Source organism: Olea europaea, chromosome 10 (genome assembly GCF_002742605.1).
Source record: "Olea europaea var. sylvestris chromosome 10, O_europaea_v1, whole genome shotgun sequence".
Taxonomy (NCBI): domain Eukaryota; kingdom Viridiplantae; phylum Streptophyta; class Magnoliopsida; order Lamiales; family Oleaceae; genus Olea; species Olea europaea.
In genome coordinates, this window is record NC_036246.1 from 24820809 (window position 1) to 24835623 (window position 14815).

Below are 14815 nucleotides of genomic sequence, written 5' to 3' on the forward strand. Positions count from 1 at the left end.
CTTTATACCTCATTGAGATAAGGTTTGCCAAAATTGTACTTGTTTCAGCCTTTTCATTCTTGACAAACCTCTTCTCACGGTCCTTAAGGAAACCCTTAGTCGTAGTCACTTTATCGGACATAGTGCCCCGGAATGCTTCTAGAATAGCACGCTTCATGACCATTAAGCTTATACGGTTCGATCGTTCCCACTTCTCCATCTCCCTCTTGTCATTAGAGGTACTCTTATCAATTAGTGCAGCAGGTTGATTGACCCGTAAAGTAAGGTCCAGGTCCATGACTCCGAGAACAATCCTCACGTTCTCTTGTCACTCCTTGAAGTTTGTGCCATTTAGCATTGGAATTGAATTGATGCTAGCAGAGATATTAACAGCAAAACCTGAAACTGAATCAGAGAATGATTATTATGAATAGCTCGCATGAATATCTTTAATATGCAAATAATAATATTCTCAAATAATGGTAGAGCCCATCACAAGATACCAAGCACAACATCAATATCTAGTATTTGGACAGAGATATTGACTTGTAAGCGGTACTCTTGGCGTAGTGATCAAACATTGATGATAAAACAACGTGTCAATCAATAAACCTTTCTTTGGACCGATTTATTGATTACACATTAAATCAAATAATTATCACACGTTTATCACCACAAGTGCACGTGTATTCTGCTAAATATTAACCTTCCTTCCTTTGAGCCGACCAATATTCCCATGAATAACACATGCACAAACACCTTTTAATATTCTAAGTTAATCAATTTCCACAAGAGATGTTGCTTTGGCAACATGTTGCTTCGGCAACATGTTGCTTCAATCAACTTTCGAATATTATATATCTTAAAAGAGTCCTTAGTACCAAAATTTGAGAAATAGAATCACCAATTTTGCATATTTTGTTTAGTTTTAAACTTTAGAAGCCTTAGGATTAATAATTCAAAACTCTAAGGGAGCAAAATTAATTAATTCCAAACTTTAGAGGTTGAAATTAATAAATTTGAAACTTTATGGATGATAATCAATTAATTCAAAACTTTAGAAGATCAATTAGAAAAATTTAAAACTTTAGGGGGCCAAAAATTAACCAATCCAAAACTTTAGGGATCAATTTTGAAAATTTTAAACTTTAGGGGTAAATTTGAATCAATTATAAACTTTGGAGGCCAATTTAAATTAACTATAAACTTTGGGGGCCAATTTGAATTAATTCAGAACTTTAATGGCCCGAATTAATTAATTTTTAAACCATAGAGACTGAATAATTAAATCCAAAACCTAAAGGTCCAAACTTGAATATACCTTATATGTTAGAGACTGAAACCTTAATTTTATAACCCTAACCCTAATTGCAACTAGAAGCCTCAAATTTCCTAATTTACCAAAGAAGCCCCCGCCCCCAAATCCAAAAAAAAACTAAAAACCAAAAAAAATAATTTCTTTTCTCCTCCCTTCGTGGTGCCTGTTGGCGCCGCCCGAAGCAATGACGCCGGCTGCTGGCCAGTACAGCCTTTTTTTTTTTGAACCCAAAATCTGAAATTTTAAATCCAAAAATCTGTAATTCCTCAAGAAAATTCAAAACCTAAATTCCAAAGTCTTTAATCCAAATATGAAAAATAATAACGAAAAATATATCGTAAAAGTTTTCAAATTCAACAAAATAAAGATCTAAAATTGTTAAATCTGAAAACTTCAAAAGAATATTGCAAGAATCAAATAAATTATTCGATTCTCAATGATTCAACATGAAAAGGCTTTGATACCACTTGTAAGATAATTTAATGCTTTAAATCACTAAATCTTTCATGTTTAATCATCAAGAAATTGAAGAATTGTAGAGAGATTTTACCTGAATTAGACATGGTTATTTGCAATAATTGAATCACGCGGTATAATCTTCCAAATCTACACGCAATCTCATTTTTCTCTCTGTGATGGAATGCAGAAGAGAATGAATAATACGTACGTTTGATCTGCAGACCATAACCATATTTATATAGCGACGCTCTTTGACCTAATTCGGCCCATCATAGAATTAGGACTTGAACCGAGTCTCTGCACATATGTAAATCCATACTTTATTTGGGTACATTAAAACCCAAAATCGAAGTCTTATTAGATCACTTTAATTGAGTTCAACCGAATTCGATAGCCTTTAATTTAATACACAACAATTTACACATAGCCCACACGATTGTTTAACAATTCCTTACAAGTTCTTCATTGGCCGGGTTAGATTTTGGTCGATGAGTGCGTTCACATGCTGATAGCTTTACTGGGATTGTTTCTGTTTGAAATTCATTGATTGATATGTATGCAGGGTGTAGAGCAATAGAGGAAGCCTACAAGGTGTTTGAGAATGTGCTTGACAGGAATTCAGTAAATATGGAACACTATAATATTACGGTTGCTCATGAAGCATTGGAGCTCTCCTCGACATTAGTATATGAGAAGCTCAAAATGCCATTCACGCAGCATGGTCGACAAGGGAAGGAGATTTTTTGTTGTGTGGATGACGAATACCATATCCGACCAACCATAAAGGCTAAAGCACTATGGAAGCATGGTGGATATTCTCTGTAGAGCTGGAATAGTCGAGGAGGCTTATCAAGATATAATGAGTATGACAATGGAAAGGAATGCAATGCGATTGTATGGAGAACGGGTATCATAGCAGTGATTGTGTTCTTCTTGCTACCATGCACAACGGAACAGGCCAGTGGGATGCTATGATGGAACGGAGGAATTTGATGCAGAACAGGGGCATTTAGTAATCAAGCCTGGGAACAGGTTTGTTGTGCTACTCCAAGAATAAAACCACGGGCAAGACCTTATTCCAAGACCTGAAAATAGAAATTGACCCTCGGCGGGCATACTTTCAGGAACCCTATCAACATACCGTGCACATCCCCCGTGTATGAAAATGGGGGAGAGGAACTTCAGGACAATTATTCTAGTATGACTCTGGACAAGTACGATATAGAATTGAATTGACCAGACAATGCAACAACCATCAGACCAAGCTGCTTGTCATTGTGCATCCATAAGTTGGGAGAGGACACTTTGAGCATAAACCACACGATGGTGTTTGTTACACAGTTCAATATATAGACATTCAGGGAGTCAAGTTACAACAGAAGTGTAAGATGAGGGAAGAAAGAAGTGTATTGTTTCGATATGAAATTGTTCAATTTACGAAATTTTCTTCTCCTTCCATTCTTTGATTTCAGCATCAATTTTTGCTTTAACCCGAGTGTTAAACCCTGGGTATGGTTCATAACCAAAGAATGATAGAGCCTGTAAGGAACAGAGAGCTCTTAGTAATAATACATACAAACCAGCAAGAACATTTCATGTCTGAGAGAACTGATAAATTTACCTCCAGCAATACAAAGAAAGGTGCCATCAGGAATGCTTGAACCAGGTTGTCTAAAAGAGCAGGTGCTCGTTTCTACAAATCAAAAAGCTATATGTAATAAAGGAGAGAAAATGAAAGAGCAAACAAGGCAGAGTACCTTAGGCGAGTAATTACCTCAAATACACCATGGCCTATAAACTGTCCTGTCCAGCAGAATAACTGAGATGCCAGGACAACCTGAGAAAATTACTGTCATTATCAGTATCAAACTACACACAATGAAAATGAATTTGCGACTAAGCATCTTTCACTGATCATGTAACAAATATTTTTATATATTTTTTTTTCTTGCCGACTGCAAATATTCATTCCAAAGTTTGAAACCAAGCATTAGTAACCATCAGTTTACTTTAAATTATATTCCAGATAACCCATGTTATTTCCAAATAACTCCTGTTAAGTCATATAACACAACAAATTCCATCTAACAACATCGTTGCAGAACACACATGAAAAAAATGCAAGTGGCTAAATTTCAATTTGAAGTTTGAAAGCACACAAGTCAACATTACAGCTGTAAGAGAAAAGAACAGAACCCAAGAGCTAAGATACTACCATATACGATGTTTATGAAGTTGAAACCATAAGCATGGACTTCAATTCTTGCAAGTGTAGATTAAAGTTTTCAAAAGCTGAATGAATATGATGAAGTTAAGGTCATCATGTGGAGCATCCATTCTCAAATGTAATACGCAGTTTATACTCAATTACTCTCAAGTCTCAACATGGACAGATTTGCAGAGAATATTTTACGCCACAAACAACTAATACAATCTTGATGATATCGATACTATCTATTTTCATCAAAGTTCAGGAAAATTAACAAGCAATATCCAAATTCAACAGTTCAAATGAAATGGATTTGACGATTACAGTACAATGAAGAAATAAGTGGGGGTCCTATTAAAAGGCCATTAAGGTGCGATACAGCCCTTTTCACATGTAAATTTACTGTGTATTAGATCGTAATTAGAAAATGATTGAACTAATTGTTATTCAGTTCCACTCTCCCAGAAGAATACCTACGAAAAGCCATCAACCAACAGGACTAAAAATTTCGATAAAGGAAAATGCTTATAGCATCCAAAATGATGCCAAAATGATGTAGAAGCTATGCGCGCTAAACTACTGGTAAACGTTCTAATAAGTTCAGGAATGCAATGTGTAAACCAAGGCCCTTGCTACATATTCTGGTGTTGTATTTATTTGTAATGGTCAACTACAAATGTTTAAGGCAGTATTTTCCCTGCAAAAATTCAAGACATGTTTGCATTTAGATTCCATTCCTGCAGCCTAGATAGAGAGAGAAAAATTTTGTTCGATTATATTGTTATATATTTATGGTATAAATATAAAATGTGAAAGAAATAATCAAATTAGATAAAGTGCCAAAGTGGTGGAAAATGTGGCATTTGTTGTGGGACATCAGGGGTTCGAGTCACTCCCCACGCAGATATTAAAATGTCTTGATTGGGGCTTTGGGGCTTTGGGCTTTCTTGAATAAAATAAATGTTTTTTTTATTATTTAATGGGTAAAACTAGCCAATATTTTCTAACTGTTTGTTTTTGTAACAACCCATTAACAATCATTAAAATTCTGAATTAATCTCTGATCATGGTGGAGACCGTTACTTCCATCCTGCCTATATAAACCCATATCTCGTTTTGGGAAAAATACACACAAAAAAAGAAAATAGAAAAATCCTCTTGTATCAATCCTTCATTTTCATATTCTGATTTTCTTATACTCGGATTTTTACATATATTTTGGATTACAATTGAGAGTTCTGGAAAAACTATTCATGATTGCTGCACAAGTGGTTTACGATCGTTGTATCCTGAGAGTAATTGTCCACGGAGGTCGCAGCGATTATCGATGGGCAATTTCACTTTAGGACATCGTGCTGTCACGAGACTCGATCAGACGATAAGTCTTATATTTCTGCATTTTATTGTTCTGAACATTACTGCAACTAGTTATTATTCCAACAATCTAAAGTGAAATTTTCTTTATAATTAGTTGTCATGTCTGCTGTAGAGATATCTGTTCCTAAGTATTCTGAAAAACCTGAGTTATTTGATGGAAAGAATTTTAAGAGATGGCAAAGGAAACTGCGATTTTATTTGACAACACTTAAAGTCGTTGATGTTATTGAATCAGATAAACCCGTTGTTGCAATTGTTGATAATCCTACTGATAAGGAAATAGAGGATTTAACTAATTGGGAACATAAAGATTATATGTGCAGGAATTATATTCTGAATTGTTTGACGTTAGATCTATATGATGTTTACTTGTCGTGTAAATCTGCAAAAGAATTATGGAATTCATTAGAAAAGAAATATACTACAGAACATGCTGGAACTAAGAAATTTGTTGTGGAAAAATTTTTAGATTTTAAAATGAATGATATTAGAACTGTGGTCAATCAAGTTGAAGAATTGCAGATTATAATTCATGAAATTATTGCTGAAGGATATAAAATCTGTGAGGGCTTTCAAGTGTCAGCTATTATTGAAAAATTGTCACCTACTTGGAAAGAGTATAAAAATGGTTTGAAGCGTAAGAGAAATGTTCTTAGAGGATCTGATTATCAGGATTAGAATTGAGGAGAACAATAGAATGACAGAACATAAAGAAAGGCCAGACTTTGATACCAAGGCTAATCTTATTGAAGGAAGTTCTGGAAGTGAGAAACCAGTTGGAAATTTTATAAGGGGTCAGAATTTCAAAGGCAGAAACAAGGGAAAACAATTTGTAGGAAAGAACAATCGGTCTAAGCCCCAGTTTAAGAATAAAATTGTTGGTGACTGTTTTGTTTGTGGTAAATCAGGTCACCTTGCAAAGGATTGCAGAAATAGGAAAGGAAAAGATGTGAAGCATCAGGCACATGTGGTAGAGGATGGAAATTTCTCTGCTATGGTGATAGAAGTGAATCAAGTAAGCAACATGACAGACTGGTGGGTAGATTCTGAAGCTACCAAACATTTTGCTGCACGAGAGGTGCATTTTCTTCATTCACTCCCGCTAGTGATGGAGAATGTATGTTCATGGGGAATGCTTCCTCCTCTAAAATCGAGGGGAAAGGAACAGTAACGCTTAGATTTACTTCTGGAAATATCCTCAATTTGAAGGATGTCCTTTATATACCTGATATTAGGAAAAATCTAGTGTCTGGATCTATCTTAGTCAAAAAGGATTTTAAGATTGTGTTAGAAAGTGGTCAAGTTGTACTGTCTAAGGGTGGTTCCTTTGTTGGGAAAGGGTATGCAGATGAGAGTTCGTTTAAACTCAATGTCTCTGTAATTAACAACAAAGCATCTAGCTCTTCCGTTTACTTATTGGATACTTATGATTTGTGGCATGCTAGACTTGGACACGTTAATAAAACTTCCATTAAAAAATTAATGACTTTGGGAAACATTCCCAAAATCGATAATTGTCCAAATTCAAAGTGTGAAACATGTGTTGAATCTAAATATTCTAGAAAACCATTTCCTCGTGTTGATAGGACTACTTCGGTTTTAAGTTTGATACATTCTGATTTATGTGACTTAAAAGGATATGTTACTCGTGGTGGAAATAAATATTTCTTAACTTTCATTGATGATTATTCTCGGTATTGTTATATTTATCTACTTAAGAGCAAGGATGAAAGTTATTCAAAATTTATTTCCTATAAAACTGAAATAGAAAATCAGCTAGACAAAAATATTAAAGTTTTAAGATATGATAGGGGAGGAGAATATATAGGAGATTTTGATAAATTTTGTGTTGAGAATGGTATCATGAGACTACTCCACCTTATTCTCCCCAATCTAATGATGTAGCTGAAAGGAAAAATCGAACCCTTAAGGATATGGTCATATCAATGCTAAACTCTTATGGATTACTTTTTAACATGTGGGAAGAAGCACTTCTTATTACATGTTATATTCTTAACAGAATTCCTAGTAAGAAAAATAATAAATTTCCTTAAGAAAAGTGGAATGGCAGAACACCTTCATATAAATACCTTAAAGTGTGGGGGTATTTAGCTAAAGCTTCTATTCTAGCACCTAAAAGAACTAAATTTGGTCCGAAAACTGTTGATTGTGTTTTTATAGGTTATGTTTTTCATAGTAATGCCTATAGATTTTTAGTTATTGACTCTAAAAATAATTTGATTGAAAAGAACACAATATTTGAACTAAAGATGTTGAATTTTTTGAAAATAGATTTTCGTTCAAAGAAAAGTCTGAAGGACCAAACAGTTCTTTTAGTATTCCTCCTAGTGTTAGAGAGGAGTCATCTGAATTAGAAGAAGCTGAAATTAGGAGAAGCAAAAGACCTAGGACCACTACTTCTTTCGGTCCTGACTTTATAACCTACTTAGTAGAGGATGATCCTAGTACTTTTGGTGAAACTATGTTTTCACCAGCTTCTATATTTTGAAAGGAAGCTGTAAATAGTGAATATGATTCAATTGTATCTAATAATACTTGGGAGTTAGTGGACTTACCTCAAGGATGTAAGACAATTGGGTGTAGATGGTTGTTTAAGAAAAAACTTAAACCTGATGATTCAATTGATAAGTATAAAGCAAGACTTGTAGCTAAATGCTATAAACATAAAGAAGGAGTTGACTTCTTTGATACTTATTCACCCGTTACTAGGATTACTTCTATTAAGATTTTAATTGCAATTGTCTCACTGTATGATCTTATTATACATCAAATAGATGTCAAGACTGTATTTTTAAATGAATACTTAGAAGAGGAGATTTATATGGATCAGCCTGAAGGATTTGTTGTAGAAGGCCTTGAGGATAAAGTATGTAGACTTAAAAAATCCCTTTATGGCTTTAAACAAACTTCTAAGCAATGACACGAAAAATTTGATACAGTTTTGACATCAAGTGGTTATGTAATAAATGAAGCAGAGAAATATATATATAGCAAATTTGAAAATAATTGTGGTGTGATAATTTACTTATATGTTGATGATATGCTGATTATGGGAACTAGTTTAGATGTGGTTAATAAAACTAAACAGTTTCTGAACAAGCACTTCGAAATGAAAGATTTGGGTGTTGCTAATGTTATTCTAGGAATCAAAATAGTAAAACATTCTGAAGGAATTATTTTGATCCAATCACATTATGTAGAAAAGGTGCTTAAGAAGGTTAATCAATACAACTGTATTCCTACTAAAACACCTTATGATGCAAGCCGTCATTTGAGAAAACATTTAAGTCCTAGTGTTTCCGCTTTAGAATATGCTAAAGTAATTGGCAGTCTCATGTATCTCATGAACTGTACAAGACCTGATATAGCATATGATGTCGGTAGACTTAGCAGGTATACTAGTAATCCTAACAGTGAACATTGGGATGCTCTCATTCAAGTCTTGAGGTATTTCAGATACACTCTAGACTGAGAAATATATTATACCAAATTCCCTGCTATAGGGATATTGTGATGCTAATTGGATTTCCGATACCAATGAAAGTAAATCTACAAGTGGATATATATTTACATTAGCAGGCGGTGCTGTCTCCTGAAAATCCACTAAGCAAACATGCATTGCTAGATCTACTATGGAATCTGAGTTCATAGCTTTAGATAAGGCAGGTGAGGAGGCTGAATGGTTAAGGAATTTTCTTATGGATGTTCCTTTGTGGTCCAAACCATTTCCAATTATTTCAATACATTGTGACAGTCAAGCAGCTATTTCAAGAGCTCAAAATTCATCCTACAATGGAAAGTCTAGACATATTCGTAGGAGGCACAATACTGTGCGTCAGCTGCTTAAGGATGAGATTATAGCTATTGACTATGTGAAGTCAAATGATAACATTGCTGACCCATTAACCAAAGGATTGGCTAGAGAGCTAATTTAACAAACATCGAGGGGGATGGGGCTAAAGCCTATTACTTATTAGATCACCTATAATGGAAACCCAACCTTGCAATTGGAGATCCCATGGTCAAGGTTCAATGGGACAACAAAGTTATTGGAGTGGTCTGTGGGGGTACTACATTGGATTTATTCCAAACACCTCCCTATGATGCGTAGTACCAACTGTATTGATTAGAGGATGAGCTAATACTCTTAATGCTTACTATAGCTGATATTCAGTGGAGTGTTTAGATACAGTGCACTCTTGATAGAAGCACCTATTTAAGTGTGGAGGTGGGGCCGCTTCCTATGAGAATTGAGGCGAATTCTCTAGAGCACTCAAAGAAATTGGGAAAGTTCACGGCCGAAATGAACACAACCGTGAGAACTTAATTACTGTTCTAGAAATCATGTGTGTGTTCTATTGTTTCAGTTTGCAACTATAATTGTAGAGTTCAAGACATAGTTCACTCTACAATTAGTAAGCTCGATAATATACAAAACCAAGGTTCAAGTCGATAAACACCTAAGCCTGCATGATTTCTACCGTAATCCAGAGTAATATTTTCATTTATCTTATTTCTTTCATGTGGTGGATTGTTATATATTTATGGTATAAATATAAAATGTGAAAGAAATAATCAAATTAGATAAAGTGCCAAAATGGAGGAAAATGTGGCATTTGTGTGGGACGTCAGGGATTTGAGTCACTCCCCACGCAGATATTAAAATGTCTTGATTGAGGTCTTGGGGCCTTGGGCTCTTGGGCTTCCTTGAATAAAATAAATGTTTTTTTTATTATTTAATGGGTAAAACTAACCAGTATTTTCTGACTGTTTATTTTTGTAACAACTCATTAACAGTCATTAAAATACCCAATACTCAATCATTAAAATTCTGAATTAATCTCTGATCATGGTGGAGACTGTTACTTCCATCTTGCCTATATAAACTCATATCTCGTTTTGGGAAAAGTACACACAAAAAAGAAAATAGAAAAATCCTCTTGTATCAATCCTTCATTTTCATATTCTGATTTTCTTATACTCGAGTTTTTACATATATTTTGGAGTACAATTGTTTGTTCTGGAAAAACCATTTGTGATTGCTGCACAAGTAGTTTACGATCGTTGTATCCTGGGAGTGATTGTCCACGGAGGTCGCGGCAATTATCAACGGACAATTTCACTTTAGGACATCGTGCTATCATGAAACTCGATCGGACGATAAGACTTATATTTCTGCATTTTATTGTTCTGAACATTACTGCAACTAGTTATTATTCCAACATATATATTTGTGAAATGGCAACTACTTTGCTTAATCAGAAAAGCCATGCCATAAGAAATTCCGGTGAAGCGTTTTGCAATGTGCGTAGACAGGAAAAAACTGAAAATGGTGCAATAGGCTCAAAGTGCAAACAAACTTGGGCGTTCCTACAGCAACAAACCACATAAGCATGAAACAGACTATTAAAAGGCTCAAATTAACAAAAATCACCATGTTTTCAAATCAAGCCATTACCAGAACTCAAATATACGCACGTCTAATCAATTTTAAGAAAGAATGAAGTCTATATTCGACCGCCTAAAATAAAATTAAGCCACAAAATAAGTTGTATTGAATTCTGCTATTTGATTATCATTTGGAGCCCATTGTTTATCCATTGTCAACAGCCTTGATCCTTTCCTTTTCGTTTTCTAATTCTAGTTTCAATGGATAACTTATTTGTAATCTAATTCGAATCAGCATGAATTTATTTTCGCGGGTTAAACAGAAATAAATCAATTTCAATAAGTAAAACTAGTTATTACTTATAATTCAACAACAAAATTTAAGACAAAAATAAAAACCAATAAATTACCTTCCAAGCCAAAGAATATCCCAGGCGATTCGCAACAGAACTGCTTGCAACCCAACAGAAAAAGCACAATAAAGCAGCCAAAGAGCCGGCTTTCTTATCCAAACATACATAGAACAGGGCATAAATTACAGTGAACAAGAACCCAGAATTCAAGACTAATACACTATGATCGCACAAAACAATTGGGGAATCACTGAATAAAGGAGGTGTAAAATATAAAAGAAGAAGAGCTGTGAAAAGGATTGGCCAAACAAACAACATATGAATAAAAATATTTATTGGGTTGCTGTGATATGCTCCGTAGAAAGCAAAGTGTTTTTCCAAATCCAATAAACCCATCTGATAATGGATATATTTGCAAATTTTTGCTGAATTTTGATTTTAGGGTTTGAAGATTGATTGCCAAACAAGACGGGTGAAACTTTGGATGCTTGGTTGCTGTTTCTTGACGATGTTGTTTCTATGCGTGTGAATATGCTAACGTGCGCTACAGCGTAACACGCATTAACCTGCGCGTTCCTTCACTTTTTTGCATTTTTTTAAATAAAATTCTTTGGCTTTTTTCATTTGTTTTGATTAGTCTTTAATCAATATTATTTGTACATTTTTTATTTTTTTGACACCTTGGTTGATATTTTTATTGTTGTCCACAAATAATTGAATGAAAAAGTATTATCTTTTTAAACTATCCAACAGTATAATGTCACGTGACAAAATGTAAAAGATGGTATACACTATGATGTACACCAAATATGATTATTCTAGAGATAATACGCTTATAATTTTTTTCCTAATGGGGTATAGTAACATCCAAATTCTTACTTGGCTTAGTCTAAGATAAACGAATGGGCTGTTCTATTAATATATCTCTAACTCGTTAAAATTACTATTTAGTTCTTTAAAATCAAAATCAATAACAAGCAAAGAATTAGAATTTTGAATATATAAATATTAAGAACACACCTTTGTGTAGTATTAAATTTGCAAATTAATTGAAAAATAACATACAATGTCAACTCAAAAGTATGATATCAAAATCAACATTAAATAAATACTAATTATTTTGTGGTTCTTGTTACTATGAGTAGGTAGGTATCAATTTGTAAGTCCTAATCAAAATAATAATTCATTTTTGTGCAAGCCCAAGTTTGAAAGTCTGCGAGGACATAAAGGGCATGGCCCAATTAATGTGCAAGCCCGCTGTATGTCTGCCAGATGACCAAAAAGAAAATGAATAAAAGTATTTCTTCAAAAAGATACATGGCCTATGCAGGTCTCGAACCTGCGACCTTCGCGTTATTAGCACGACGCTCTAACCAACTGAGCTAATAGGCCAGTTGTTGACTTGATGCTAAACCATATTATTATAGTATAAAAGTATCTTCTTTATCCTTTTTATTTTTATTGTTTCATACTTCATAAAGTGATCGAGTAATGATGTCAACGGAGAATTTCAAATTTAACATTTATAATTACGGATTACCATTATGATAATATTTTTAGGGTTAGTTGACAAAGTTTTTAATAAAATTTTTATCGATTTTACGGATAGTCAAACATTATGTGGACACAAAACCTCTATCAAAATTTCAACCGAATATTTATCAATTTTTATCAGAAGATTTGTCAAACAATCCCTTAATAAAACTTTAACTGATTTTAATATAAAAATTGATGAAATGTGTCTTTGAAAAGTTTAAAAAAAAATTATAGATCTCATGAAATGTGTAGTCGAAATTAATTATCAACTTTGACATCAAAACTTTTAAGTTATCCCAAACAAACAAATAATATTGATCTTAACTCATTTCAGTGTACCATATAGTTATCAAATATTTTTCAACATGCTTATTCTCTTTTAATAAATTTAATTTCCACAAACCTTTTACTGAAGGATAAATTCTAATGATTACTTGAAAATAATTATAGTACCAAATATTTCCAAACTTCATCGTCAAATTGTCATCACCTTCTCTAACTTACTTGCGATAGAGATCTACCTTGCATTTATAACGTGTCGTTTTAACCAATGCAGAAGGTATAAATTAACTCGAGGATTGGGGAGGAAATTTTGGAAATTTTATTGCTTCTTTCCGGTTTGAAGAATGCTTTTTGGTACAAAGATTAGCAAAGAAAAGGTGTTTTAAAATGATGATGATGAGGGTTAGTTAGACAGTGAGCAAGTAGCTGATGAGGGTTAGTTAGACAGTGAGCAAGTAGCTTTTGAGTTTTGATTTGTTCATGATCTGATCTCCAGGCTTCATGTGAAATAATCTTTAGTTTTATTTCAATTAATTCAGTCATTATTATTCTACTATTCATCCTAACGGCCGTTACAATAGTTAGTTAATTAATACATAATCAATCACATGTAATTTAAATAAGATAAAATCCATCAATCCAATCAAACGCCCTAAGGAGGGGTGGGTGCGGGTCGGTTCGGTTCTAACCGAACCAAAATTTTCTGGTATCTAGTAAATGCAACTGTCGGGTTCAAATATAATTATGGAACCGTTCGGGTTCGATTCAGTTCGGTTCCGTTCGGTTCTGTACTATAATTAAATTTTTTAACATTTATAACAACATTATATAAATACAACTAATGATACATTCAATAGTTTTGGAATGTCAGAGACTAGTAAACTACATTGTTCAAATGATCGCTACAATCAAAGTTTCGGTCGGCGGAGGTCACAATGTCGGCCGACGATTGTATAGGTTTTGGAATATTAGCGAGGCTGCGAGAGTGAGTGCGAGAGTCGAGACAATGTTATGCACTTTAGTGTAGGTGTTTAGAGTTATTTAGTGGATTTGATCTTGTTTGGCTAAGAAATGAAATAATAAAATGGGTAATTGAGTCAAAAATTAAAAAATTAGAAATGAAACAAATTATTGGGTCAAAAATTTGGATTTAGAAATCGTTAATTTGTTTAGAAAAAATTAAAATTAAAATAATTTGATTTACTCAATATAAAAAAAAAATTAGAAAGATTTGGTTCTTGGTCTAGAATCGAGAACCGAACCGTACCCGTCGGTTCTCAATTCAGATATCCGTTCGGGTATTTAATTTGACAAGAATCGTTAGGTTCGGTTCGATTCGAGTTTGGTTCGGTTCGATTCGGGAGATTTGCCCAACCCTAGTCCTGAGAGTGAGAGTGAGAGTGAGCAAGTTGAACGATCGTACGTGACCTTAGCATTGTAGTAGGGGTATTGGTGTTCATATATGTATAATTAGATATTTCAAATATTTTATTATTTTTAAATTTTTATTATTATATTAAGTTAAAGAGCACAATATTTATGAAAAATTTTATATTACATTAGTATTCTTTTAATTTAACATATTATTGAAAAATATATATAAATAATTCTTCGTAAATTTAAACTATTTTGTTTTCAAAAAAAATAAAATAAAATTCAAACTATCTATTTTACTAGTTCAAAATTCAAATTATTAAAGTAAAAAATGAAAAGATAATCCCAAATTCCCCATTCTTCATTTCCCTCACTCTCGCCCTTTTAAGCCATGAAGAACACTTGAGCATAGAAGAGAAGAAACTCCACCATCAATCTTGGTTACTTGCTCTATAATAGTACAATTTATATCATAACATCATCATTTTATTGGAGCTAATTGTCCACTTGTTAATTGTT

The 14815-nt window shown here is 33.5% G+C and overlaps 1 protein-coding gene and 1 non-coding gene across 2 annotated transcripts; both read right to left on the bottom strand.

Annotated features, from left to right (window-relative positions):
* Nucleotides 1-2978: 2978 nt before the first annotated feature.
* LOC111401604 (uncharacterized endoplasmic reticulum membrane protein C16E8.02-like) lies at nt 2979-11640 on the bottom strand. Its single transcript, XM_023029413.1, has 4 exons — nt 11162-11640; nt 3531-3593; nt 3378-3449; nt 2979-3295 (listed from the first exon to the last, which is right to left on the bottom strand). Exons 1-4 carry the CDS (start codon nt 11498-11500, stop codon nt 3191-3193), a joined length of 579 nt encoding a protein of 192 aa, XP_022885181.1. The 5' UTR covers nt 11501-11640; the 3' UTR covers nt 2979-3190.
* A 782-nt stretch (nt 11641-12422) lies between these two features.
* TRNAI-AAU lies at nt 12423-12496 on the bottom strand. Its single transcript has one exon. It is a non-coding gene; the product is annotated as a tRNA-Ile (tRNA).
* Nucleotides 12497-14815: the final 2319 nt, after the last annotated feature.

Bases quoted from the DNA above. Each gene is read 5' to 3' on its own strand.
- LOC111401604 (XM_023029413.1), bottom strand. From the start codon at position 11,500: ATGGGTTTATTGGATTTGGAAAAACACTTTGCTTTCTACGGAGCATAT. The intron at 3,594-11,161 runs GTAATTTATTGG...TAATTTTCTCAG, and splicing joins GATATTCTTTGGCTTGGAAG to GTTGTCCTGGCATCTCAGTT. The intron at 3,450-3,530 runs GTAATTACTCGC...TTTGATTTGTAG, and splicing joins TAGGCCATGGTGTATTTGAG to AAACGAGCACCTGCTCTTTT.